Source organism: Delphinus delphis, chromosome 4 (assembly GCF_949987515.2).
Source record: "Delphinus delphis chromosome 4, mDelDel1.2, whole genome shotgun sequence".
NCBI lineage: Eukaryota > Metazoa > Chordata > Mammalia > Artiodactyla > Delphinidae > Delphinus > Delphinus delphis.
The window spans coordinates 117,480,417-117,506,965 of NC_082686.1; the positions used below are offsets into that span (position 1 = coordinate 117,480,417).

General features: G+C 45.8%; 1 protein-coding gene across 1 annotated transcript in view; it reads left to right on the forward strand.

Annotated features, from left to right (window-relative positions):
- CLSTN2 (calsyntenin 2) overlaps window positions 1–26,549 on the forward strand; it is a 634,366-nt gene that overhangs the window by 569,564 nt on the left and 38,253 nt on the right. Inside the window, exon 9 of the mRNA XM_060010069.1 lies at window positions 22,542–22,704. Coding sequence (XP_059866052.1) covers window positions 22,542–22,704 — 163 coding nt within the window. The remainder of the gene's footprint in view (window positions 1–22,541; window positions 22,705–26,549) is intronic.

Below are 26,549 nucleotides of genomic sequence, written 5' to 3' on the forward strand. Positions count from 1 at the left end.
AAGCCACAGTAAATTTAAGAAAATTGAAATCATATCAAGCATCTTTCCTGACCACAACACTATGAGATTAGAAATGAATTACAGGGAATAAATGTAAAAACACAAACACATGGAGGCTAAACAATACGTTACTAAATAACCAAGAGATCACTGAAGAAATCAAAGAGGAAATCAAAAAATACCTAGAGACAAATGACAAAGAAAACACGATGATCCAAAACCTATGGGATGCAGCAAAAGTAGTTCTGAGAGGGAAGTTTATAGCTATACAAGCCTACCTCAAGGAACAAGAAAAATCTCAAATAAACAATCTAACCTTACACCTAAAGGAACTAGAGAAAGAAGAACAAACAAAACCCAAAATTAGCAGAAGGACAGAAACCATAAAGATCAGAGCAGAAATAAATGATATAGAAACAAAGAAAACAATAGTAAAGATCAATAAAACTAAAAGCTGGTTCTTTGAGAAGATAAACAAAATTGATAAACCATTAGCCATACTCATCAAGAAAAAAAGGGAGAGGACTCAAATCAATAAAACTAGAAATGAAAAAGGAGAAGTTAAAACAGACACTGCAGAAATACAAAGCATCCTAAGAGACTACTACAAGCAACTCTGTGCCCATAAAATGGACAACCTGGAAGAAATGGCCAAATTCTTAGAAAGGTATGACCTTCCAAGACTGAGCCAGGAAGAAATAGAAAATATGAACAGACCAATCACAAGTAATGAAATTGAAACTGTGATTTAAAATCTTCCAACAAACAAAAGTCCAGGATCACATAGCTTCACAGGTGAATTCTATCAAACATTTAGAGAAGAGCTAACACCCATCCTTCTCAAACTCTTCCCAAAAATTGCAGAGGAAGGAACACTCCCAAACTCATTCTATGAGGCCACCATCACCCTGATACCAAAACCAGAGAAAGATACCACAAAAAAAGAAAATTATAGATCAATATCACTGATGAATATAGATGCAAAAATCCTCAACAAAATACTAGGAAACAGAATCCAACAACACATTAAAAGGATCATACACCATGATCAAGTGGGGTTTATCCCAGGGATGCAAGGATTCTTCAATATACGTAAATCAATCAATGTGATAAACCATATTAACAAATTGAAGAATAAAAGCCATATGATCATCTCAATAGATGCAGAAAAAGCTTTTGACAAAATTCAACACCAGTTTATCATAAAAACTCTCCAGATAGTGGGATAGAGGGAACCTACCTCAACATGATAAAGGCCATATACGGCAAACCCACAGCAAACATCATTCTCAATGCTGAAAAACTGAAAGGATTTCCTCTAAGATCAGGGACAAGACAAGGATGTCCACTCTCACAGCTATTATTCAACATAGTTTTGGAAGTCCTAGCCACGGCAATCAGAGAAGAAAAAGAAATAAAAGGAATACAAATTGGAAAAAAGAAGTAAAACTGTTACTGTTTGCAGATGACATGATACTATATATAGAGAATCGTAAAGATGCCACCAGAAAACTACTAGAGCTAATCAATGAATTTGGTAAAGTTGCAGGATACAAAATTAATACACAGTAATCTCTTGCATTCCTATACACTAATGTTGAAAAATCTGAAAGAGAGATTAAGGAAACACTCCCATTTACCACGGCAACAAAAAGAATAAAATACCTAGGAATAAACCTACCTAGGGAGACAAAAGACCTGTATGCAGAAAACTATAAGACACTGATGAAAGAAATTAAAGATGATACCAACAGATGGAGAGATATACCATGTTCTTGGATTGGAAGAATCAGTACTGTGAAAATGACTATACTACCTAAAGCAATCTACAGATTCAGTGCAATCCCTATCAAACTACCAATGGCATTTTTTACAGAACTAGAACAAAAAATCTTAAAATTTGTGTGAAGACACAAAAGACCCCGAATAGCCAAAGCAGTTTTGAGGAATAAAAACGGAGCTGGAGGACCCGGACTCCCTGACTTCAGGCTATACTACAAAGCTACAGTAATCAAGACAGTATGGTACTGGCACAAAAACAGAATCATAGATCAATGGAACAAGATACAAAGCCAAGAGATAAACCCACGCCCCTATGGTCAACTAATCTATGGCAAAGGAGGCAAGGGTATACAATGGAGAAAAGACAGTCTCTTCAATAAGTGGTGCTGGGAGAACTGGACAGCTACATATAAAAGAATGAAATTAAAACACTCCCTAACACCATACACAAAAATAAACTCAAAATGGATTAGAGAACTAAATGTAAGACCGGACACTATAAAACTCTTAGAGGAAAACATAGGAAGAACACTCTTTGACATAAATCACAGCAAGATCTTTTTTGATCCGCCTCCTAGAGTAACGGAAATAAAAACAAAAATAAGCAAATGGGACCTAATGAAACTTAAAAGCTTTTGCACAGCAAAGGAAACCATAAACAGGACAAAAAGACAACCCTCAGAATGGGAGAAATTATTTGCAAATGAAGCAACTGACAGAGGATTAATCTCCAAAATATATAAACAGCTCATGCAGCTCAATATTAAGAAGACGAACAACCCAATCCAAAAATGGGCAGAAGACCTAAATAGACATTTCTCCAAAGAAGACATACAGATGGCCAAGAAGCACATGAAAAGCTCCTCAACATCACTAATTATTAGAGAAATGCAAATCAAAACTACAATGAGGTATCACCTCACACCAGCTAGAATGGGCATCATCAGAAAATCTACAAACAATAAATGCTGGAGAGGGTGTGGAGAAAAGGGAACCCTCTTGCACCGTTGGTGGGAATGTAAATTGATACAGCCACTGTGGAGAACAGTATGGAGGTTCCTTAAAAATCTAAAAATTGAATTACCATATGACCCAGCAATCCCACTACTGGGCATATACCCAGAGAAAACCATAACTCAGAAAGACACATGCACCCCAATGTTCATTGCAGCACTATTTACAATAGCCAGGTCATGGAAGCAACCTAAATGCCCATCGACAGACGAATGGATAAAGAAGATGTGGTACATATATACAATGGAATATTACTCAGCCATAAAAATCAATGCAATTGGGTCATTTGTAAAGATGTGGATGGATCTAGAGACTGTAGACTTACTTCTACAGAGTGAAGTAAGTCAGAAAGAGAAAAACAAATATCATATATTAACACATATATATGGAACCTAGAAAAATGGTACAGATGAACTGGTTTGCAGGACAGAAATTGAGATACAGATGTAGAGAACAAACGTATGGACACCAAGGGGGGAAAACGGTGGGGAGGTGGGGATGGTGGTGTGATGAATTGGGCAATTGGGATTGACATGTATACAGTGATGTGTATAAAATTGATGACTTATAAGGATCTGTTCTATTAAAAAAATAAAATAAAATTCATGAATTAAAAAAGAAAAAGAAAGAACGAAAAGCATATTTGAAAATTAGGAATACACTCCGATCTGTGAGGGAGAGAGAAACTTTCTAATAGATACAGGCAATCCCACCATGGAACCAAAGCAAAGCAGTCAAGCAGGAGTCTGCAGTCGTGAATCTCGCATGTGGCTTGCGCTCAGATCATGTCGAACCGGGGAAAGCGTTCCTGAATCAGAGTCAGGGGGTGTGCTCTCTTCTTCTGCCTGCATTGGACTAGTGTTGTGTTGTTACTGCTGGTTTGGCTTTCATGTGGGTTTAGTGGCTTGGAGAAAATACTAAGGAAGCAAGGCCATCTGAAATCAGGAGACCCCCTGCCCACTCCATAAGCTGCCTCTGATGAAATCACCTTACTTCTCAAGCATGTACTTTTCTCACTTGTTGAGCACATAAACACCCATCCATTCATCCTCCCAGGGACTCTGAGGAGAATGTGGGATAATATGATGGGTACTTTGAAAATAATAAGGTATTATTTCATTAATGGAAGATGATGAGGGCCGTCACCATTAATTATGGTTATTAAGTATCTATTATTAATACAAATTAATCCTAAATCTCGTGAGGAATGAGGTGGGTATAAATAAATAAATGAGATCTAAATGAATGGCTTTAAAGGCAGTCATGATAGTGATTGAGTACCAGCCTGGTTCCTCTCACTTCTACGTGAGTGTTGGGGAGAGGGGAGACCCCCCCCACACACCGACCCTGCTTAATGGAGTGAGTCTGTTGAGAAAGCTGGCCCTGAACTCAACACATCTGGTGAATGAGACACCTCCTCCCCAAAGCAACCCATCCCTCCTTCCCCACCCTGGCTTTCTTTTATTCTCTCTCTCTCCTTCTGACTAGCTAGCTCCCCTGAATTGCCATCCCTTCCTCCTTAGGCTAAGGGACTGAAGATGTGGTCCGGACAGGGGTGTTTGCAAGAGCCGTCCCCATCCCTCTGAAACTCTAAACACTTTGCAGGCCGTCCTCCAGCAAACCTGTAGGAGTGGGCCTCCCCTGCCCAGCCTGAGGGACACCCTGAAGCTCAATGCTTCGGGATGAAATGGAATGCTTCCAGAGGCCTCACCTCCTCTCCCAAGGCCCTCCAGCCTCCCACAGTGCCTACTTCCTCTTGACCTGCAGGAACCCTTACCAGACACACTATTCAAATTCACATCCGACAACAGATTGTTCTTTCTTTCTGGAGTGGTAGCACCACATTGCGGTTTAGAGCAGAGCCACTCCATTTTAATGTGCAAGACCATCACCTGGAGATCTTGTTAGAATGCAGATTCTGATTCAGAGGGTTGGGGTGGGGCCTGAGATTGTAGTTTCTAACCAGCTCCCTGGGGACACCTGTGCTGCTATCAGGTGCTGCTGCCTATGGATGGCTCACACTTTGCTCAGCAAGGCTTTCCAGCCAGGCTCTGGACACAGACTCACTGTGAGACCTTGGGCAAGTTATTTAGCCTCTGTGGATCTGTAAAATGGGGAAAATACTACTACCACCTCCAAGAGTTGTTGGAAGAACTGATTAAGGCAATGCGTGCTAAGTTCTTAGCCCAGTGAGTGGCACAGAGCAGATGAGAGAGGTCAGTACTCACTGTACCACTGATAAGTGGGGATCACAGGAAGACGAAGTAGGAGCTTTCTCTTAAGGGTGCCTTTCCCTGGGAAGACATTTCAGAGATTTTGAAGAGCACATCGTTCAGGCTTAGCACTGCCTGGAACCACGGCCAACTAATTCCATACCTCTGAATGCAAAGACCGTTAGCATTTTAGGAAAACAAGTCCCTATTAAACAGCGTTTAGCTCGTGGGGAAACCTGGCTTTGGGGAGATTGGGTAGTTCTCCAGCTACGTTGTGTGTGGCCAGCCTCACCCACTTAAATGTCTTTAGGTAGATGGGATCCTTGTTTGTTTATATAAAGTGGCCATAGGTTACACATAGTGAGGAACCCTCCTGAAGATACTGAGGGCGTTCAGGGGTCAGAGCAACTGCGCCTGGCATCAGTGAAGGATTTGGGGCTGGGTGGAGAGGTGGAGAGCAGTGTGGGGAGTACGGTGTGGAGGGGTAGGAGCTGGCCTGGGTGGGCCAATCAGGGTGGGAGAAGTAGGAGAAGGAGGGTCAAGCGATGGAAGTAGGGTGCAGAATGGAGCCTAGAACCAAAAGACAACAGTGTGTTTGGAGAAGCAGGGATTATGAGTTGGGTAAGATGGGTGTGTTTGTTTCCTATTGTTATTGTACAAGTTGCCACACACTTATAGCTTCAAGCAACACAAATTTATCTTACAGTTTGGAGGTCAGATGTGTGAAATCGGGACTAAAATCGGTGTTGGAAGGGCTGTGTTCTTTCTGGGAGCCCTAGGGGAGAATGGGGTTCCTTGCCCTTTCCAGCTTCTGGAGGCTGCCCACATTCTTCAGCTCATGGCCCCTTCCTCCTTCTTCAAAGTCAGCACTCACACCACACCAGCCTCTGCTTCCTCACATCACCTCTGACTCTTCTGCCTCCCGCTCACTTATAAGGACCCTTGAGATTACATGGGGTTTACCCAGATCATCCAGGCTAATTTCTCATCTCAAAATCCTTTACTTAATCACTTCTGAAGACCCCCTTTGCCAAGTAAGGGAACATAGTCACAGATTTCAGGGATTAGGGTAGAGACATCTTTGGGGACCATTAGTCTGCCTACCAGGTGGGGGTGACTTAAATCCTGGGTGTCTGTCTCCCAGGCTTTTGTGAGAAATGCAACTTATTAAGGAAGTTCCTAAAAAAGAAAAAGAAAAGTTTATTCAAGAGTTTGGAACAAAGGGAAGAAGTTTTCATGACCCAGCTATATTAGCAGGTTCATAAAGAGAACCTCCCCCTCACACAGGGACTGAGGACCAAGGTCATACACGGCATCCTGGTAGAGTCACCTTCATCAGGATCTCTAGGAAGAGCCACAGGAGAGGCAAGGCAGCCCGCAGTCCATGAGGACCTGGGAGAGCACTCGTCCTTGGCCTTCCCTCCCTCTCCTCAGCACCACCCTCCGCTTACCTCCTAAATTCAGAAACTCCCTTAGAGCCTCGGTGTATGTAGGACAAATTCTCCTGTGTGCTTTTCCTTAACTCTCACACTATACCACACTGATAACTCTTCTGACACCAGATGTGTTTTTTTTCTTTTCCACACTGAGCAATTTTGTCCAACACCAGCTGGGTGTCCTGCAATTCAATTCAATTCTGACACTAACTGAAGTTAGCACAGATCCCAGAGATTAAGGGCTCAGTCCCAGGAGACGGCTCCCACTTCAGGTGCCAATCTCAACTAGTAGGTTCCCAGGTTACCCACCACTTCTGTCTAGCTCAGCTACAAATCGGGGGTTCCCACGAACCCTTCCTTGGAGTGGATCATTCGCTAGAACAGCTCACAGGATTCAGGGGAACATTTACTTATGTGTATAAGTTTTATATAATAAAATCTACAGATAAAGAGCAGAGATGAACAGCCAGATGAAAAGATACATAGGGCGAGGTCTAGAAGGGTCCCAAACTCAGGACTGTCTGTCCCCATGAAATTGGGGTGTGTTCCGCTCCCAGTACATAGATGTGTTCACCACCCCGGAAGTTCCCCAAACCCCGCTGGGATTTTTATGGAGGTCTCATCATGTAGGCATGATAGATTACTAACTCTTTTTCCATTCCTCCTCCCCTCTCCCCTCACCATAGAATAGCGGGTACGACTGAAAATTCCAAGCTTCCCATCATGGCTTGGCCCTTTTGGTGACTGTCCTCCATCCACCAGATGTCACCTCATTAGAACAAATGACATTTCTATCACACAGGAGATTCCAAGGGGGTTAGGAGTTTGGTGTCAGATGCTCCTGTCACTTAGGAAATTGCCAAGGTCTTCGGAGCTCTGTGTCAGGAACTGGGGTCAGAGACTACACATTAGAACAAAAGATTCTCCTAGCGCCCTTACTTACAAGGATTTTTAGGTCAGGAACCAGAAGTAGAGACCAATATTTTATTTACATATATATCTTATTATCTTACTCACACTCAAGCATAAGAATGAATGCTCTGTGAAGTGGTTTTAAGTCTGAGCATCTCCCCTGCTTCTGCCACACCACTAGAGAGGGAACCTCAGAGGCATGGCCTGGAAGAGCCAAGGCTCCAGGCTCCCCGAGCAGGACCTCGGCCTCTTCCACATGAGGCAGGGCGCCTAGCACGTGGCAGGCTGCATGAGTATTTATTGAATGGATGAATGAATGGATGAATGATGAATGAATATAGTGTGCAGACTTTTCAATGGGATTAAATTATTTAATTAGGGATTCTCCTTTTATGTGTACTTCCTGAACACCTATAACATCTCACAGTTTACCATTATTACACAGGATTCAAAGAATCTTCGTTTCTCAAACCAAAACACAGTGGTGACCTATGTGGCCACTTTGCTGTTTCTGTCATGGTGCGTGGTAGGATGGAATGCTGGGCATAGCCTTGGAGCACTTTCTATGTCCCAGCCCTGCACTTTGGGAACATGGCAGGAACAAGAGAAGGCTCTTAGGGGTTGAACTGGGTCCCTCCAAAACAGATGCTAAAGTCCTAACCTCCAATACTTCAGAATGTGACCTTATTTGCAAAGTTGTTGTGAATGGAATTAGTTAAGATGAGGTCATACTGGAGTAGAGTGGGCCCGCAAACCAATATGACTGGTGTCCTTATCAAAAGATGGCCATGTGAAGATGGAGGATTGGAGGGAGGCATCTGTGAGCCCAGGAGGGCCCGTGGCTACCCAACACTAGGCACGGAGCAGACCTTCCCTCAGAACCCTCAGAAGGACCAACCCTGCCGACACCTGGATCTCAGACTTCTAGCCCACAGAACTGTAAGACCAATAGTTCTTGGTCTTATAAGACCGGTGGGTGCTCCTTCATTGTAGCAGCCCTAGCAGCCTAATACAAAGGCCAACACAGAATTGTGGACTTAGACCTTCCCAGTCTTGTTTGAAGACTTTGTAAAACCTGGTCCTTGAACAGTGTAGCTTGGATAGAAGCCAGGATGAATGAGCCACACTTCTCTATGTTAATGTGGAAGCCCATTTGTATTTTCTGATATCTACAGTCAGACCCAAGCTTGGAAACAGCAGGTGCTGTGCACCCTATCAGTGCTCAGAAGTCCACGCTGAGTGACCACCCTGGGCTTGGAGCTGGTCAGAGCACCCCACTTCTCTCCAAAGCCAGGGAAGGTTGGTGTTGGCAGGATTTTATGTTTCTTTGGGTGTTTTTTTTTTGAGGGGGGGTTTCAGGGGAAGTGGGGAGGGAGAAGAGATATTGCTGGATCCTAAACTGTTCCCAAAGCTTTGTATGAGACTAAAACCCAGGTGTGAAAATTCCACATGGCAAATCTCCCTAACAGACTGGTCTTAAGACCTTGGATGTGCTAACGGATTTAAAACCACAACTGTTCCCTAAAGATTTCCACAAGTTCTTCCAAACTTAATGGCAAACAAAGAACCCAATTCCTTTGCTGTGGAATTCCAAGCTGAGGCAACCTGTTCACACATTTTCCCTGGAGGTCCCTGTGAAATGCAAACAGGCCTCTCTACAGAAATCTCTCTGCAGGGGGGAACAGGTGATCCACTTGTGGCAGGGATGGGTCTTTTCTGGAGCAACCATGATGCTCACAGCCAAGGCCCACTGACAGTCTGTAATTATAACCAGGCACTCCAGAGGCCACCAGAGCAAGATCCGTGTGGGAAGCCCACATGGTGGAGCCTCTGTGCTGCAGATTCATCCTCTCCGTTTGGAAAGCACACTTGTCTCAGCTACTCTGCCAGAGAGCTGACAGATACACACCGGGCGGGCATGTGGCCGAAGGTGAGACAGGTTAGCCACGTGGCACCTGGTTTACGGAGCCAATACCTGAGGAAATCTTGGCGAGATCTGAGATGTAGGACATGCTGGCTGACTTGTCCTGTGCTGTGTCTTTGGAGATGGAAACACTTAACCAATTCCGTTCAAGATCAGCTCAATTTTCCAAAGGGGCAGAATTTCTTATTTGAATTATTCAGAGGAGTTTTATTCGCTCACACCAAGATATATATCAACTAAACTATAATTATGTTTCTCTAACGGTATCCACTGAGATGCCTCCTTTTTTTTTTTTTTTTTTTTAACTTGCAAGGAGAAGTCAGACTCTGTATTTCTGGACAACCAGCCTCAATATTCTGACTGGCAGGATGAAAAATTAATTTTCTTCAAATACATTATTGAATAGTTAGCTGCGTCTCAGCAACCTGTTTAATATACTGGGGTCCCCTTCAAAGAGCCTATGATTCATTCTCATCTTTGCCAAGAGATAACATTCAAAAGCACCTGATGACAGGAAACAGGAGTTCTGGGCTCCAGCCCTGCCACTAACAAGCTCTTTCACCTTGAACGAGTCCCTGATATTCTCTGGGCCCGAAGGCTGGTCGAAGGCTCCAGAGGACCCTCCCACCTGCTCTTCTGCAGCTCCTCACAGACATCCATTCCTCCCTCTCTACCTGAAGGCAGGATCCTGAGGGCTCCCTAGGATGGGGTCTGTCCTCCTTGACACAGTGTGAACCTTTGCCACCCACCTCTCCTTCTTTGCGTATCTCTCCGTATAGTGCTCGCTGGGATTCCAGGTCTTTTAAGCGCTCCCCTCACCTTATTTTTAGAAAGGTCATGGGCACTTGGTACCCAGGATTTGGTCCCTATCATGGCTGAAAGGCTGTGTGCCCAGTAACAGAGGAAGAGGCCTCAGGGGAGAGCAGAGAGGGGTTGGCAGAACATGACAGCTGTTCACCTCTCCATTCATGCTTTCACTCATGCGATCTACATTTACCAAGAACCCGGAGACAGACGTGGTCCTTGCCCTCGTGGATCTCAGAGTCAAGGACTGGCCTCACCAATGAGATAGCCGCCAGCCACGTGTGACCGTCAAACCCTTGAAATGTGGCTAGTCTGAGCTGAGATGTGCTGTTAGTGTGACATGCACAATGGATGGCAAAGACTTCATAAGTAAAACGTGATGTACAATATCTAAGTTTTAATATTGATTACATGTTGAAATGATAAATGGATGTATCAGATTAAATAGAGCATAGTATTAAGTTAATTCACGGTAGCTACTGGAATATGCTGGATTACATATGTGCCTTGAGTGTTGAGAGGGACTTGGGAGGGTGGAGGTGGGCGGGGATGGTGTGGGCTGGCACAGAATAGCCTGGGTGGCATGGTGGGGAGAGAGGCAGCACAGGAGGGCTGAGCACATCCTGGGCCACATGCGGGGAGGGCAGAGAGCTCATGCCAGGAACAACGGAAGTGGATGACGGTAATGAGGGGCAGGCAAACACCAACCATAACCCCTACTTTTCTTAAGCCCTCACTATGTCAGGTGCTGTTCTAAGTGTTTTATAGGTACTAAGTCATCTAAATGCAGTACTCATGAGGCGGTTACTATTGTCATCATTTCCATTTTATAGATGAAGAAACTGAGGCATAGAGAGGGGGTGTGGCTTGCTTGTCCTGTCACATTTTGCTCTCCCATAGCCAGGAAGTAGTCAAATGAGAATTTGAACCCGCGAGGCCTGATTCCAGAGCGTCAGCGTTGAACATGCTACAGCCCCTCTCTAGGGTCGGGCCGAGGGGTGAGCACCTTGTGGGGAATGGGCACCTCCACAGGTTTGGGGCAGCACAGAGCCCAGTCTGAGGAGACAGGAAGGCTCCTGGGGGCAAGGAGTTTGGGGGAGAAGGGCAGAGACTGATGGTCCCATGACACCTGTACTGCCAGGTTCTCTGCCCACCCTGTCACGAGCTGTCCCCTCACCCACTGTGCTCCAGCCACAGGGCCACCGCCTGCACTGTTCCCTCTGTCTTGAACATTCTTACCCCACTGGTCCCCTCACCTGCCTCCTTTCCTTCACCATCACTTCCGGTCTCCATAACTAGGTAAACCTCCCAATTAGGGGCTCATATGGCACCTGGTACCTCCCCTTCCTAGTATTTCTTTCAGATATAATGTTACATTTATTTATGCGAGCGTTTTATTTTCTGCCTATTCCCTTAGGGAAGGAACTGCGTCTGTTTTCCCTCACTTTTTATACTCCACACCTAGAATAATTCCTGACCCATAACTGCTATCAATCAATATCCACTGAATACATAATCAAATCTTCCTGCAACATGGGTGTTCTAGCCATTGCACAAATAAAGAAACTGGCACTCAGCAAGTTTAAGAAACTTGCCCCAGGTCCAAGTCCAGGTAAGAGGGCAGAGGGGAAATTTCCTCCGAGCTGGCTCACTCCAAAACCACTGCCTCTCAGTGGGACTGCGAGGATGTGCTGATGCTCCCAGGATGGGCATCAAAGCCAGAGGCTGCGGGGAGGACTGAGCAATAGGCATGGACCCTTTCCTGGCCAGAGTCATACTGGGACTCACCCGTATCTGACAACTTTTACCCTCCTTCCTTTACCCCATGAGGCTCCCACCTTCCGGAGCTCTCCATGCCTGCTGAGCTTTTGCAATCCTTCCTCTTGTGCTGCCAACCTGATGAGGTTGCCAGGATTCCAAGTGTTTGTTTGTTTGTTTTTTGGTGATACGCGGGCCTCTCACCATTGTGGCCTCTCCTGTTGCGGAGCACAGGCTCCAGACGCGCAGGCTCAGTGGCCATGGCTCACGGGCCCAGCCGCTCCGCGGCATGTGGGATCCTCCCAGACCGGGGCACGAACCCGTGTCCCCTGCATCGGCAGGCAGACTCTCAACCACTGCACCACCAGGGAGGCCCAATTCCAAGTGTTTGACACACATATGGGCTCATCCCGATGATCATGCTCCAGCTTCCTGAGCTGGACTCTTGTCACCCTTTTCTTTCTTTTTTTTTTTTTTAAAAAAAAAAAAACATTTATTTTTCACAGTTCTAGAGGCTGGAATCCAAGATTAGGGTTGCCACCCTTTTCTAGAGGAACCAATTCCACTGTTCTGGCTTTTACTGTAATCATTCATTCGTTCGGTAGTTGTCAAGTGGCCATCATTTCCCTTACACCATACCTCGAGAAGCTCACAGTCTTTTGCGGGAGGGGGTTGCACCCACAGGATGAGATTCTAAACACCTCAACCCCATCCTAAAGTGACTCCATTTCAACCCCCTTTCTCGAGCCGAGCGATCCGCTTGGTCTTTGTGCAGCTGATTACGATCAGGGAAAGAGCAGCAGAGGAGAAATAGTCTCTTTTCTAACTGTCTAATTGAAGACATGTGCTTCCCGGCCTGTGAAAATATTGAACTCACTCTGTACACGGTTGCTTACAAACTGCAACAGGCAGGCCATGCCTCCGAGGCTCAGATCGGAGCCCCAGGGCCCTGACAGGTGTCAGCTGTTCAGGAAATTCAGGAGGAAAATGTCTGCATGTGAATTCCATGGCACGTCCCGGAAACCAAAACCAGGGAGGAGTGAAAAAGCTGGGCAGGCTTGCGAGGCTTTTTGTTTTGGGGGGCAAGGGAGTCCTAATGCTTATTGGGGAAGCTGGGAGAAATGAGTGATCAGAGGCAGGAAAGCTTCAGGGTCGGCGGGGAGGGATGCGGGCAGTGGGGGGGGGTGGGAGACGGTGGCATATGGTGGACAGTGGGAAACACTGGCGGAAATCTTCCTGTTTTGCTCACTGTAGCATTCCCCGTGCCCAGAAGTGCCTGGGACATAGTGGGCGCTCAATCAACCTGTGTTGAATGAACTGGATGAATCTCACACCATGTGTCTTCTGAGATTTTTTGTTGCAGGTGATGTTCATAGGTGCCCAACAGGAAAGTAAAATAAATGAGGTCAGAAAATTCGGCAAACTGACTATTCTATCTGCCACATTAGCATATTAAGTTCTCTGAGGCAGAGGTTCTCAAACTTAGCCCATCTGAATCACCTGGAGGGCCTGCTGAAACACAAGCTGCCAGGCCCCACCTCCAGAGTTTCTGTTCAGTGGGTCTGGGGTGGGGCGTGAGAATTTGCATGTCTAGCAAGTTCCTCAACGTCTTAGCTCAGGCTGCTATAACAAAATACCACAGACCAGCAGTTTAGACAACAGACATTTATTTTCTCACAGTTCTGGAGTCTGGGAAGCCCCAGATTAAGGTTCCTGCAGATATGATTGCTGGTGAAGGCCCACTCCCTGGGCTGCAGATGGCTGCCTTCTCCCTGTCTCTCGTGACAGAAAGAAAAGGAGGGGACTCTGGTCTTTCTTCCTCTTCTAATAAGGGCACTAATCCCACCATGGGGGCCCCACCTGCATGACCTCATCGAAACCTAATTATCTCCCATAGACCTCACCTACAAACATCATCACATTGGGGGTTAGGCCTTCAACATATGCATTTTGAGGGGATACAAACATTCAGTTCATAGCACTAGGTGATGCTGATGCTGCTGGTCTCACACTCTGAGAACCACAGTTCTGAGTCACCTTGCAAAAAGAAATCTGTTTTACTGTGTTCAGTAAAACTTTTCCAAAATATTCTTGTCTCTGGAAGCCATTGTTCATGGTACATCTTGCAGGACAGTGTTTTACAAAACCCAGTTGGGCAAGAAGCCTGAAAGGGTCTGCAGAGAACATTTTCCTGAGTGATGGCTAGTGAGGGGCCACATAGCCATTGGCTGGTCCTGTCCCGCCTACTCACTCCTGCAGGACACAGAGCCCTTGGAATGCACAGTCCCTACTTCACTGAGAGCAGGATTTGTGCTCTAACCTCTGGCTCGCACATCAACTCAGGCAACCCTACCTCTGTGGGGCTTTGCAGAATTTGCCAATTAGCCCAAGCCTGGGCAAGAGAAGCTTTGGCCTGGATGAGAGACCAATTGAAGTGCACTTTTTCACTAAGTGGAAATGAGGCCCATTAGTAAGGCCTGAAAGTTAAGGGATCTTCCCAGGGTGTCATGCTGGGGGGCGGTGGGAAGGAAAAAACCAGCTGGTCCAGTGAGTTGGTTATGTAGGCAAAAATCATAGAATGGTGCCAGAGTCCCACGTAAATCATTGTTGCCTAATAACAGTGTGTCTTCTCTCCCCATGGATGAGGGTAGATCCGGGGTGTTAGAAATTCTTGATTTACACTCTCCAAGCACAAATTACGAGAACAGTTTTTCAGGATGGTTTTGAAGATTTGTCCGAATGTTCCTCCACCAAATTGCAAATGGGGGTGGTCTGTGTGACTCAGATTACCTTTCATGTTTCCTGCTCCCCTGTGCTCCGCTGCCCTGAGTCAGCAGTTGTTTTTTAATTTTTTTTTTATTTTAACATCTTTATTGGAGTATAATTACTTTACAATTGTGTGTTAGTTTCTGCTTTATAACAATGTGAATCACCTATACATATACATATATCCCCATATCTCTTCCCTCTTGCGTCTCCCTCCCTCCCACCCTCCCCACCCCAACCCTCTAGGTGGTCACAAAGCACGTAGCTGACCTCCCTGTGCTATGCGGCTGCTTCCCACTAGCTATCTATTTTACATTTGGTAGTGTATATATGTCCATGCCACTCTCTCACTTTGTCCCAGCTTACCCCTCCCCTCCCTGTATCCTCAAGCCCATTCTCTAGTAGGTCTGCATCTTTATTCCCATCTTGCCCCTAGGTTCTTCATGACCTTTTTTTTTTTCAGATTCCATATATATGTGTTAGCATATGGTAATTTTTTTTCTCTTTCTGACTTACTTCACTCTGTATGACAGACTCTAGGTCCATCCACCTCATTACAAATAGCTCAATTTCATTTCTTTTTATGGCTGAGTAATATTCCATTGTATATATGTGCCACATCTTCTTTATCCATTCATCTGTCGATTGCTTTTTGACAGGAGGTCCAGCGGGTGCTTTCTGAGCTGTCATAAACACTTACTGCTGAAAACCCACTGAACTTCTCCCTGCCAGTTCAGAAGTGCAGGCAACCTCCTGGGGAAATCTTAAATAGATTTGCAAATAAGAGTGGCGTCTTTGCTCTGGCATGTGGTTGATCTTGGCACTAACTAAGACTTCATCTTTCTAATGTTCCAAAACAGTGGCCTGAGGGCAGATGGCCTTGCAGGTCCTCAGTGAGAACCCAGTTTGCATGCTTTCTGTCCTCCTGGTTCAATAGCTCTCCATTTCAGGAGCTCTCCAGTTCAGTTTTGACCTACCCTGCAGGAGCTTATATAGCACTGTCATCTGAATCTAAGACTTGATAAGGCTGTTGCAATAAAGAAAAGCTTTCTAGAACACAAGGCACTAAAATAAAATAACACACTCCTTAGCGTGGTGTACAAATTTCTCAGGATCCCAGCCGCACTGCTCTCCACTAGCATCACCGCTGGCCTCACACATCTGACAGGATGCTGGTTGGAATGTATCCTTCTATCATGCGTAGAATTCATCTCTCTTTATTGCTTTATCAAATTTTTCATTTTGCTCTAATCTCATCTCTCTTCCAATTCACTAACTCTTTTGTCAGCTTTCTCGATTTTTTGTTTGTTTGTTTCAACAACTATGTCTTTTATTTCTGACATTTCTCTTTGCTTCTTTTTCAAACCTGCCTTCCCCTAACCCCCTTCCAATTGCTCCATTTTCTCTGGTTCCTGGAACGTGAGTTTTGATGCTTTTTCTCACACACGCAAAGGATTGTTCCCTCTTTGTTTTATCAGTGTTTACTCTGAGCTCATCTCCGGCAGGAATTGTCCTGCTCATGCCCTAGGTTGTGGGCACATGTCTGTCCAGAGGTTTTGAGTATATCTTTGATAAAGGCCTAAAGACTTCAAGGATACATTTTTTAAAAAAATATCTATTTATTTATTTACTTTTATTTTTGGCTGCGTCGGGTCTTAGTTGCGGCATGCAGGATCTTTCGTTGCAGCTCGAGGGCTCTTTGTTGTGGCACATGGGCTTCTCTATAGTTGTGGCGCACAGGCTCCAGAGCACGTGGTCTCAATAGGTACGGTGCGCAGGCTTAGTTGCCCCACGGCACGTGGGATCCTAATTCCCTGACCAGGGATCCAACCTGCGTCCCTTTCATTGGAAGGCGGATTCTTAACCAATGGACACCAGGGAACTCCCAAGGATGCATTTTTATAGTGTCTGAGTTCTGGATTTCCACACCATGTGGGCTGTTTACACTTGGAGCCAATGCGCATGCTTAGAGCAGGCTTGGGTGTGTAACGTCTCAGAGGAGACGTGTCAGAGAGGTTGGCTGGCTTCCTCCCAGCATCCTTAGGTTGATGTCAGTGGTTGTCCCAAGACCCAGGCTTCAGACAGTCCCAGGCTTTATGCAGACATGCCAACTCGAGTTTTCTTTGCACGGGGACCTGAGACATTCCTCACTTTCGTGGGCTTCGAAACCATGGCTGATAGCCTGAGCCTTTCTAACTCTCTTATTTTTGTTTTATTTTGTTATTGCTGTTGTTATAGTTTGTGCAGCATCTCAATGTATTTGGAAAAGGAAAAGAGTTTCCAGGTTTGTTCAGGTTGAAAATATGCTCTAAGCATTGGGGGTGCTTTATTTTAGCTCATTTCACACAGTAACCCTACGATGTAGATACTATTATTATCTTCACTGTACAGATGGAGTTGAGGATTAGGAAGCTTTACGTATTTTCCCAAAGTCCAGAACATAATTCCCCAGAAATTCCTAAAGCAGATGTGACACCCAACCCGTGACCCCCAGGCTTGACCTGCGTGGACCCCCCCACCCCCTCCTTGGCTGCCCTGCTCACCACACTCTGTGGCTGCCTTCAGCCCCAGGGCAGCCCCTCACTCTGTCTGCCCCCCACTCATACCAAAGCTTTCCCACCCTTCCCCTGCTACATTTGGCCCGCTTCCCCTGCTGAAATGCTTTCCATCTTGCAACAGCCTGTCCCACACATACTTTCTCAGCCTTTCCCCTCTCTAGTACTTATTATAAGCTCTGAGTAGGAGCGAGGGTGAAGAGATGAGAGTGGACAAGAGAAGCATCATCAGAACTTGGCAGTAACTTAGCTGGAGGGAGGGGCAGAGGGAGGAAGTTGAAAGCAATGCCCAGTGTCCCAGCTTGGATGACAGATTGGATGAAGGAGCATTTGCTGAGGCAGGGAACACAGAACAGGGAGCAGGCAGGGCTGGAGCACGGGGCTGTAGAGCTCAATATTGGACATGGTGAGTTTGAAGTGCCTGTGGAACATCTAGTGGACCATTCAGGGGCAATCTGACATGTGAGTCCATCGCTCAGAAGATAAGTATCTGCTCAAGATCCTGATTTGGCAGTCTGCATGCAAAGCTGAGCCGGTGGCTGTGTATGGAATGGAAAGAAGAGAGGCCAAGCAGGGAAGCCCACCATGGGGTTGTGGTTCACTTAACATCCAGTAGCAACGCCTTGAGGTTAGAAACCATGTCATTTCTTTCCCTGTATTTTCTAATAATTTTCTGCCCAAGACACAACTGGTCCTCCTGCTTTACAGGGTTGCAGTGAGGATTAAATAGTACAAGGGAGAGGAAAAGCTGCTTTGACATTGAGAAGCTTGTTCCAAGATTGATTGTTGCTATGACGACCATCCTCCTGCAGCCCCCAAACCCCCACAAGTCCTGTTGCCTACAGAAGAAAAGCTGTTCAAGTCCTCGGGCCTCAGTTCCAAGCTATCCTTGCAGCCTCATCTGCCACTCCTCACCTTGCCCAAACCAACGTGACCCCTCCAAGCTCTGTGTCTGTGCTCCTTCCCTCCTCTCAGTGCAATCAGACACCCGCCCCCTCCACGGCATCACCCTGGTGCCTTGCACAAATCTGTGGACATAAGTCACAACTATTACAAGCTTTTCTGTCAATTCTGTGTCTGAACTGGAAGCTCCATGAGGGCAGGTGCCTTCTTTTCTTCAAAAAGCAGGATATGCAGTTAGTAAATGTCTATAGGAGTGAGTGAATGAGTGAATCTCCATTTGCCCCAAACCTACTAGCTTCTTTGCCAATTGAAAGGACAGATGAATGAGGAAATAAAAGGTTTCTGCTCCATTTTCCTGGAATTTTTCCTTGCCATCTATTCCTAATGAAATCTTAACAGTTTTAACCACCCTAAATGCCACCTTCTCCCAACCAGAAGTCTGGATCTCACAGTGCTTTGCACCTTGTCTGTAAGACTTATCTCAATTCCGATTGCATCTGAGTCTTCTGTGTATTTGATACCTAACCACCACCACCATGCCCCGCCCCAGATTGAAAACCTTGCAGGCAAAGCATGTATCTGCTAAGTGCTGCATCCCAAGCAGCCCTTAGTACATTCCCTCGCACATTGGTTCATAGGTAAATGTATCTCACGTTGAATAACTGCGTTCAAAAATACCTGACTCCCTGGGAAAACCAACTCAGAACTTCCAATGGGGCCCATTCAAGGACATTTGGACCAACTTGTGGGCAGCCTGATCTCCTCCCCTGTCATGGGAGGCTTCCCCAGTCTCCAACTCAACCCTGCAGTACCAGCCTGCTCCCAACTCAGACCTCCTTGGCGTTGTCCCTGCCATCACCCTTTTGGGCAGATATCCAGCATTTGTCCCTGGGCCTCGGTCTCTGATTCACTCCCCAGCTAGACAGCAGCTACCACCAGGCACTGTGGGAACACCTGCAGGTTTCCAGAGGGCAAAGCGTCTTTGGGCCAGCTGAGGGCTTGGGCATTGTCTCTGGGGGTGGCATTGGACATGGCTGGTGCCAGCTGGGTGCCCCAGGGATTCATGCACACTCAGGAATGAAAGTTCCTCTCTCCCCCCAGGAAAGGTCACTTTGCCTAATTTCCTCCTTTCATGGTGGAGCCATTGCCTTGACACAGTTATTTTTGCTGCCTCCTGGCTTGATCATTTTTCAGTTTCCCTGCAGAGGGTTAATGAGGGTCTCTTTCTCATCACAGATCCACATGTATGAAACCCTAATTAGGCGTTTCCTTTAGCTGCCTTCATAGATTACTTGGTGCAGGAAGTCTGCAGGAGTAAACCCAGTCTGACCGATAGCCTCTGTTTGGACGCCGAGTTAGGAGCTCACTGGGGAAGCTCCCAACCTTTACTACCTCTAGGTCAGCTCAGGCTGCTCCCCACTCCCAGAAGGCCCTACCTTCTGACCTCGGAAAATATAAATCTTGCCATCTTTTGTGACCCATATTAAAATAAGATAAAAACATATCCCCCTTCCAAATTGCCATATTAAAATAAGATAGAACGTATCCCCCTTCCAAATTGCCAGGATTTTCTATTTTTTTAAATCCTCAGTGAGGTAAATACAGTGCACGAGCAGTCTCACACTGTGTGGCAGGGGTATAAATAAGCACAAACTACTGCAGGAAAAAATTGGATGATGTATCGTCAAGAGCCTTCAAACATACCTCCAACGTGTGATCCAGTAATTCCATTCCAGGAATCTCTTCCAAGGATATAATCAGAAATGCAGAGAAACATTTGTGCAAAAAGAAATTCATTGTGGTATCATTTATAATTGCTGGTACCCAATGAATACCTGAGAATAAGGGAATAATGAAGTATAAAATATAGCATAGTATCATGGAGTGTATCCATATTATACAGCCATGTAAAATGAAGATAGTAAAGGCATTTTAATACTGATGTTAAGTGAGATAAGCAAACTTTCAAGTTGTATGTACAGTGTGTTCCAAATAGACCTTTCCCAACTCTTTTTTCATGGGATGCTTATAGGAATGCTATAAATAGAAAAGTTCCGTTTTCCCAAAAGGTTGAAAAATTGTTACAGGTGTATACTTTGAGGCTGCTGGGAACCTTGGATAGGCTAATGACATGGGAAATGAAACAACAAAAACAAAAACCAAGGCTTCACTGTTTTTTAAGGTGGGACGTCACTGTTTTTAGGTGGGACATCACAGGGGCTGCTGTTCATGGAGCACATTTCAGAAAAGCTGGGGGATGTGGGGATGCCTAGGAGAAGATTGTAACGTTGACAGGGATTGCTACTCCTGTGAAGCTACGGACTTATTTTGCTTCCTCCTTGGCATTTTTTTGTATTGTCCTACAAAAATGCTGTGAGTGTTGGGAAAGAAAGCGGGCCAGAGAACCAGCCTCCATCCAGCTACGGCAGATGCAGGGTGATGTAGAGTCAGCCAGTGCATGGATTCAACATGGCAGCCGGGTCCGAGAGGGAGGCCACTGGAAGAGTGGTGATGGTGGCCTGGGCAGGGGAGCCCCCCAGTGCTGCCTGATGGGGTTCTGCCTGTATTTCAAAGGGCATGAGGTGTGGACAGGGTCACGGCACTGCCATCTGTCCGCTCTCCACCCTGGGACTGGTCAGAGGTTTCCTGATGCCTCAGAGACCATCTACCCAGGATGCTCTGACTGGCCATCCGTGATTGCAAACCCCAAGTCCAGCGTGCACTGGGTCTCCTTGGATTAGATGCTTCCTCATTCAGAACTCTCCTTAGTTCCCCACTCTTTCATCACCCCTAGACTGTGTCTTCAGATCTTCTTTGGTGCCACACCTACACCCCTAGGTCAGCCTCACCTGGGTCAGAGACCCACCCCAAGATCCCTGCACCCAGCCCAGTGTCTGGTCTCAGGCATAAAGCAGGAGGTGGGTGTAAGTAGAGTTAGGACCTCTAGTGAGATGTGTCAGGTACTGAGCTGTACACAGTGAAGTGTAACAGGATTTTGGAGACATCTGCCTGGACCCCTCCTGCTTACCTTCCAAGGGCCCCTAAAATATTCATCAGGCTTTATCAGGTTAATGGATTTCAAAAGAAGCAATTTTCTGAGACATGAAACAGAACCGTATAAAAAGAACATTAAGGGGAAAAAATCTTATTCCAGAATGAAAGGGAAAAGATCATTTAGCATCCCTTTCGTGTTATCTATTCATGAGAAACAGCACATTTAACCCAGAGCGGGGTGTAGGGAGGACTTTGATGTCCTCACTTGGGGTCACCTTCATGCAGAACTCATCTGTCTGCGTTGCCACAGACGGCAGGGGCAATGGAGACAAGAGGACACAGATGAGAGACACTTCCGAGGTGGACTCCACGGGGTACAGAGGGATCTGAGGGAGAGGGAGTGGGGAGGAAAGAGAGCCTAATGCGACTTCCAAGACACTTGCTTAGGGGGCCAGAGGGAGGGGGCTCCCATCCCCAGCCTTGTCACCTTTTATGCTTCCTATTGCTTTTCCCAAGACGTGTGCCATACTGGTTTCTATTTTGCATGATGCTGTGGGAGTTGAGCATCTTGAGGTCAGGAATTGTGACTTTATCCTGGCCCCCAATGTCTCTACCCACCCATTAAGGTTAGATTTTCATTCCCAGGCCTAAGACCAGAAATCACAGGTGCAAAAGTTGTGAGGGGACATGAGTGCAAGAGTGCTGTGCACTGAGTCCAGCCAGGAGGACCCACTTGTTGTTCTTCTCTAGCTCCCCAGGCACTCTAAGGAAGGATAAAACTGAGTCCTCTTGGGCAGACTGTCTGTCTCAGAATTTATTTTGCTTGGGTTGAAGGGAGGGTGAGACTACAACAGCTCCTCAGACAAGCCTTAATCTAGAGACAAAGGAATTGCAGTGAGGGGGGGGGGGGTTCCTATTCTTCTGAAACTCATTCTTCTTCCTCTTCCCATGGTCATTGCTTTCTCCTTGATCCTTCCTAACTCCTAATTTTTTCCTCTTCTATTTTCTTCTTTCTCTTTCCCTTCCTCTGCCCCTTCTCTATCTTCTTCTTCATTTCTACTTCCAATCTAGCATCCTTCCTGGAGCTTAGAAAAACAATTTTAAATTTACTCTCTCTCTATTGAAAAACTAAGAAAAATTTGATACAGCGCAAATTTAAGCGGACACCTCCACCTGTCCACCAAGGACTTGCCAGCCTAGAGAGCTGGTAATTATGTGACCGGGATAATCTGCCGATAGCCAGATGTTTGCCTGACGATTAGCTTCTCAGGTGTTCCTCTACTCCACGGTTTGCCCCATCACGTTTGATTTGAGTTTCTATAACCTCAGTGCATATCAACCATTATGGTCATTGAGTTCTTTGCAATAAACATTGTTGATCTAAAGGTCTCTTCTCCCTCTCTCATAATTAGAATAACAGCCTGTTTGATGTTTCACTGCCTATTCAATTTTAAGTGTTGCTTCTCTTTCTTTCCACTAGATTTGTGACAAAGAATGGCATTACTATGTCATCAATGTGGAGTTTCCTGTGGTTACCTTATACATGGATGGAGCAACATATGAACCATACCTGGTGACCAACGATTGGCCCATTCATCCGTCTCACATAGCCATGCAACTTACGATCGGCGCCTGTTGGCAAGGTAACCCTAAGTCCAGACCTTCTTCCTGGTCCATCTGCGTACGGTCCATGAAAAGTACTGACAGAGAAAAGGGCAAAGCAAGTGGTATGAGAATCAGCCAGGAAAATTTTCTATCCCTTACTAATAAAACAGGACTTATAAAAATAAGGATGAATCCAGGCACTACGCTTGTATAATGATAAAGCACTTGGCTTGAGACCAGATTTTGATTTTAGATCAACATGAGAATTTCAGGTTGCCTCTGAGTTGGTAATACCTTTTATTGTTCTGGAACCTTAGCCGGTTTCAAACTGGGGCTGTGTGGGGCTGAATGTGGAATCTTATAACAAAATTGCCAGTTGGCTCTGTTGATTGCTACACAGGTCAGGAGCCAAGGATCTCTCTTTATTCCCAATCAAATTATCCAAGACCCCAACCCTCTATACCGGGAATTCACAAATATGTGGGACGGAGGGAGCGGGTGGATTGCGCATAGGGTTCAAAGCCACGAGAGGCCGCCCTCAAGTTCTGCTAAGCTCTGAGCCCCTTCCCTGCTCCCCAGGGATGGAGGCTCTTTGCTGCCTTCTCACTTGAAGGTCCCTGCTCCCTCCTCATTTCCTCTGCTGCTGCCTCTCCTCCAGTCCCTGCACCCAGGCTAATCTCTTTGGAGGCAGGAAAACCAGCCCTCTGAGCATGCAGGTAGCCTCTCTATTCCCCACTCAGATTTGCTGGCATCTTTGTCATTGCCCCCTTAGCAGCTGGGTTGTTTTGAAGTACCAATGGGAGAGCAGAGGGGAAGTAAAATGCTCCCCAAATAAGCAGGTTAGCACTTTGAGATGACTCGAACTCGTGTTGATGGATTCTTTGAAAGTTACTAAGATCGGGGGGGCTTAGGGGAAAGGTGGGTTATGGTATAAGAGTAAGTCTTCAGAGGGCTGGCTTCCTCTAGGGGAGACATAGGCCCCTCTGCACTGGGACGAAGAGTGAGTTCTGGGCAGCCCCATGCAAGAGAAGATGACACGAAGGGCAAATGGTGCAGCCCTGGGAGCACTAGAGACACAAAGTCCGGGAAGGAAACAAAGCAGGAATGAGGCAACAGAAGAGAGTATATATTTTTTAATTGGAGTATAGTTGATTTACAAGGTTGGGTTAGTTTCAGGTGTACAGCAAAGTGATTCAGAGATATATATGTGTGTGTATATATATTCTTTTTCAGATTCTTTTCCCTTATAGGTTATAACAAACTATTGAGTATAGTTCCCTGTGCTATACAGTAGGTCCTTGTTGTTTATCTATTTTATATATAGTAGTGTGTATATGTTAATCCCAAACTCCTAGTTTATCCCTCTCCCCACTTTCCCCTTTGTTAACCATAAGTCTGTTTTCTATGTCTGTGAGTCTATTTCTGTTTTGTATATAAGTTCATTTGTATCTTTTCTTTTTAGATTCCACGTATAAACCAATCATATGATATCTGTCTTTCTCTGTCTGGCTTACTTCACTTAGTGTGATAATCTCTAGGTCCATCCACATTGCTGCAAATGGCATTATTTCATTCTTTTTTATGCCTGAGAGAGAGAGTGTGTTTTTGAGCAGAAGTCACCTACTTGAAGTCTGACATACATCACGGGGTAGTAGAAAGCTTCTCAGACATTTCAGTAGAATGTGATAGGAGCTTCCTCAGTATTGCAGAGTTCCCCAGGATAACAGGAAAGGAAGACGGTGTCACCTGGCAAGAGTCCATGAAACTAACTAGTATAGCAAGGCACCGATTTAGAGGTTGCACAGGAATCATTAGTCACTAAACACAGCTGTGCTGGAGCGATGGCTCAGTGCCCCAGCTGGACACCCCCAGTCAGCCCGTGGATATTCCAGAACATAGCCTGGACGCTGCCCATAAGATAAGGGGGCCCCAGTCATATCCTCACCATGAACCTGACCACTACTCTTCCCTAGAGGCCCTCCGGGACCACATCTGGATCCCTGTCACCCCAGCCTGCAATGGAAACCTGCCCCGAACTCTAACAAGGCCAGTTGAAACCACTTTTTCCCAGTTACGTGCCAACTGGGCAGACCAGCCCCACCAAAAGAAAGTGATTTTATAAAGAATTAAGATGGTCTCTTTGGATCAGTTAGAATAGGCTAAGTTGTGCTGTAGTGACAACCAAGCCCCAGTTCTCAGTTATTTAAAATAATTCTCACTTCATATCCACTGCAGAAGAGAGGGGGCTCCTCTCTGCTTTTCCCAAGCAGACAGAGCAGCTACACTGCTGCACGCTGAGAAAGAAGAAAAAGAAAAGCATGACGGACGGTGCACAAGCCCTTAAAGCTTCTGCCTACAAGTGACACCAGTCATTTCTACTCACACATTATTGGCCAAAGCAAGTCACATGGCCACATCTAACTCCAACAAAGCCTGGAAGTGAAATCTACAATATGTCTGGAAGAAAAACTGGAAATATTGTACGAACGACACTGATGAACACCACGGTCTGTCCACTTAGTCAGCGATGTTCGTTTGACTGCCCTTCCCACAATAAAAATACAGCCACCCTTCTCTAAATGAGACAAACTCTAAGTCCCACCTGTGACTGGCGCCAAGCTCAATGTACAGGTTCTCTGAGTGATTCCTGATGATCTTTTCATTGGGTTGAGATGCACAGGAGGCTCTCTATCTGGCCCAGATGCGGCTTCACTCGCTCTGGAGACCTATACACTAACAAGAAGAAGTATTTGCTACCACCACAGCCATCACCCCCTCCATACGTGCACGTGCACACAAACACACACACACACACAGACACACACACACACTATACAACAGTGGAATGAAGAAGAATAACCAAAAAACATTTCCACTACGTAAGAGGAATAGTTAGAGAAACACAGCAGTCTTTGGTCCACAGCAATTCTGAAATCCCTCTGGGCAGATGCTGTAAGGGCCTCTGTGCTAGGGTGGGACATGTTCTTTGTGATCCTTGACTCCATTCTCTGGGAGTTGATTCCTTCAGTATCCACCTAGGCCACATCTGAAGACGACATTGTCACTCCATAAATAGAAATTCTAATATTATACCTGATGACAATTTATTTAAAAGCTATACCACAAAAATGCTTTTCAAACCAAAGTGTACGTTCATTTTAAAAGAATGTGGGAGAGGGACTTCCCTGGTGGCAAAGTAGTTAAGAATCCACCTGCCAAAACAGAGGACATGGTTTTGAGCCCTGGTCTGGGAAGATCCCACGTGCCATGGAGCAACTAAGCCTGTGCACCACAACTACTGAGCCTGGGCTCTAGAGCCCATGTGCCACAACTACTGAAGCCCACGTGCCTACAGCCTGTGCTCCACAACAAGAGAAGCCACTGCAATGAGAAGCCCGCGCACCACAACAAAGAGTAGCCCTCGCTCGCCGCAACTAGAGAAAGCCCGCGTGCAGCAATGAAGACCCAATGCAGCCAAAATAAATAAATAAATAAATAAAGATTTTTTAAAATGCTTTAAAAGAGTGTGGGAGAAAGAACGGTCACTAGGGTGTTTGAGTATTTCTGTCCTCTTCCCAGATAGATGCTAGGACCACTCTTCCTTGGAGTAAAGTGTGGCCATGTGATTTGCTTTGGCCAATTAAATGTGAGTGGAAGTGCCTTATGTCATTTCCTGGAGGAAACTAAGAGCCACTGTTGCAAGGAGGCCCTTTATGTACATGGATGTTTACAGTCCTCTGAGAAAGCACTAGTAAGTCCCCACTTGTGGATTAAAAAACTGAGGGTCTGAGAGGTGAGGTAGCTTACCCAAGGTCACCCCATCAGATTTGCCCAACCTCAACTCTTCAAAGCCTGTTCGCCTTCCACTGTGGCTTGCTGCCAC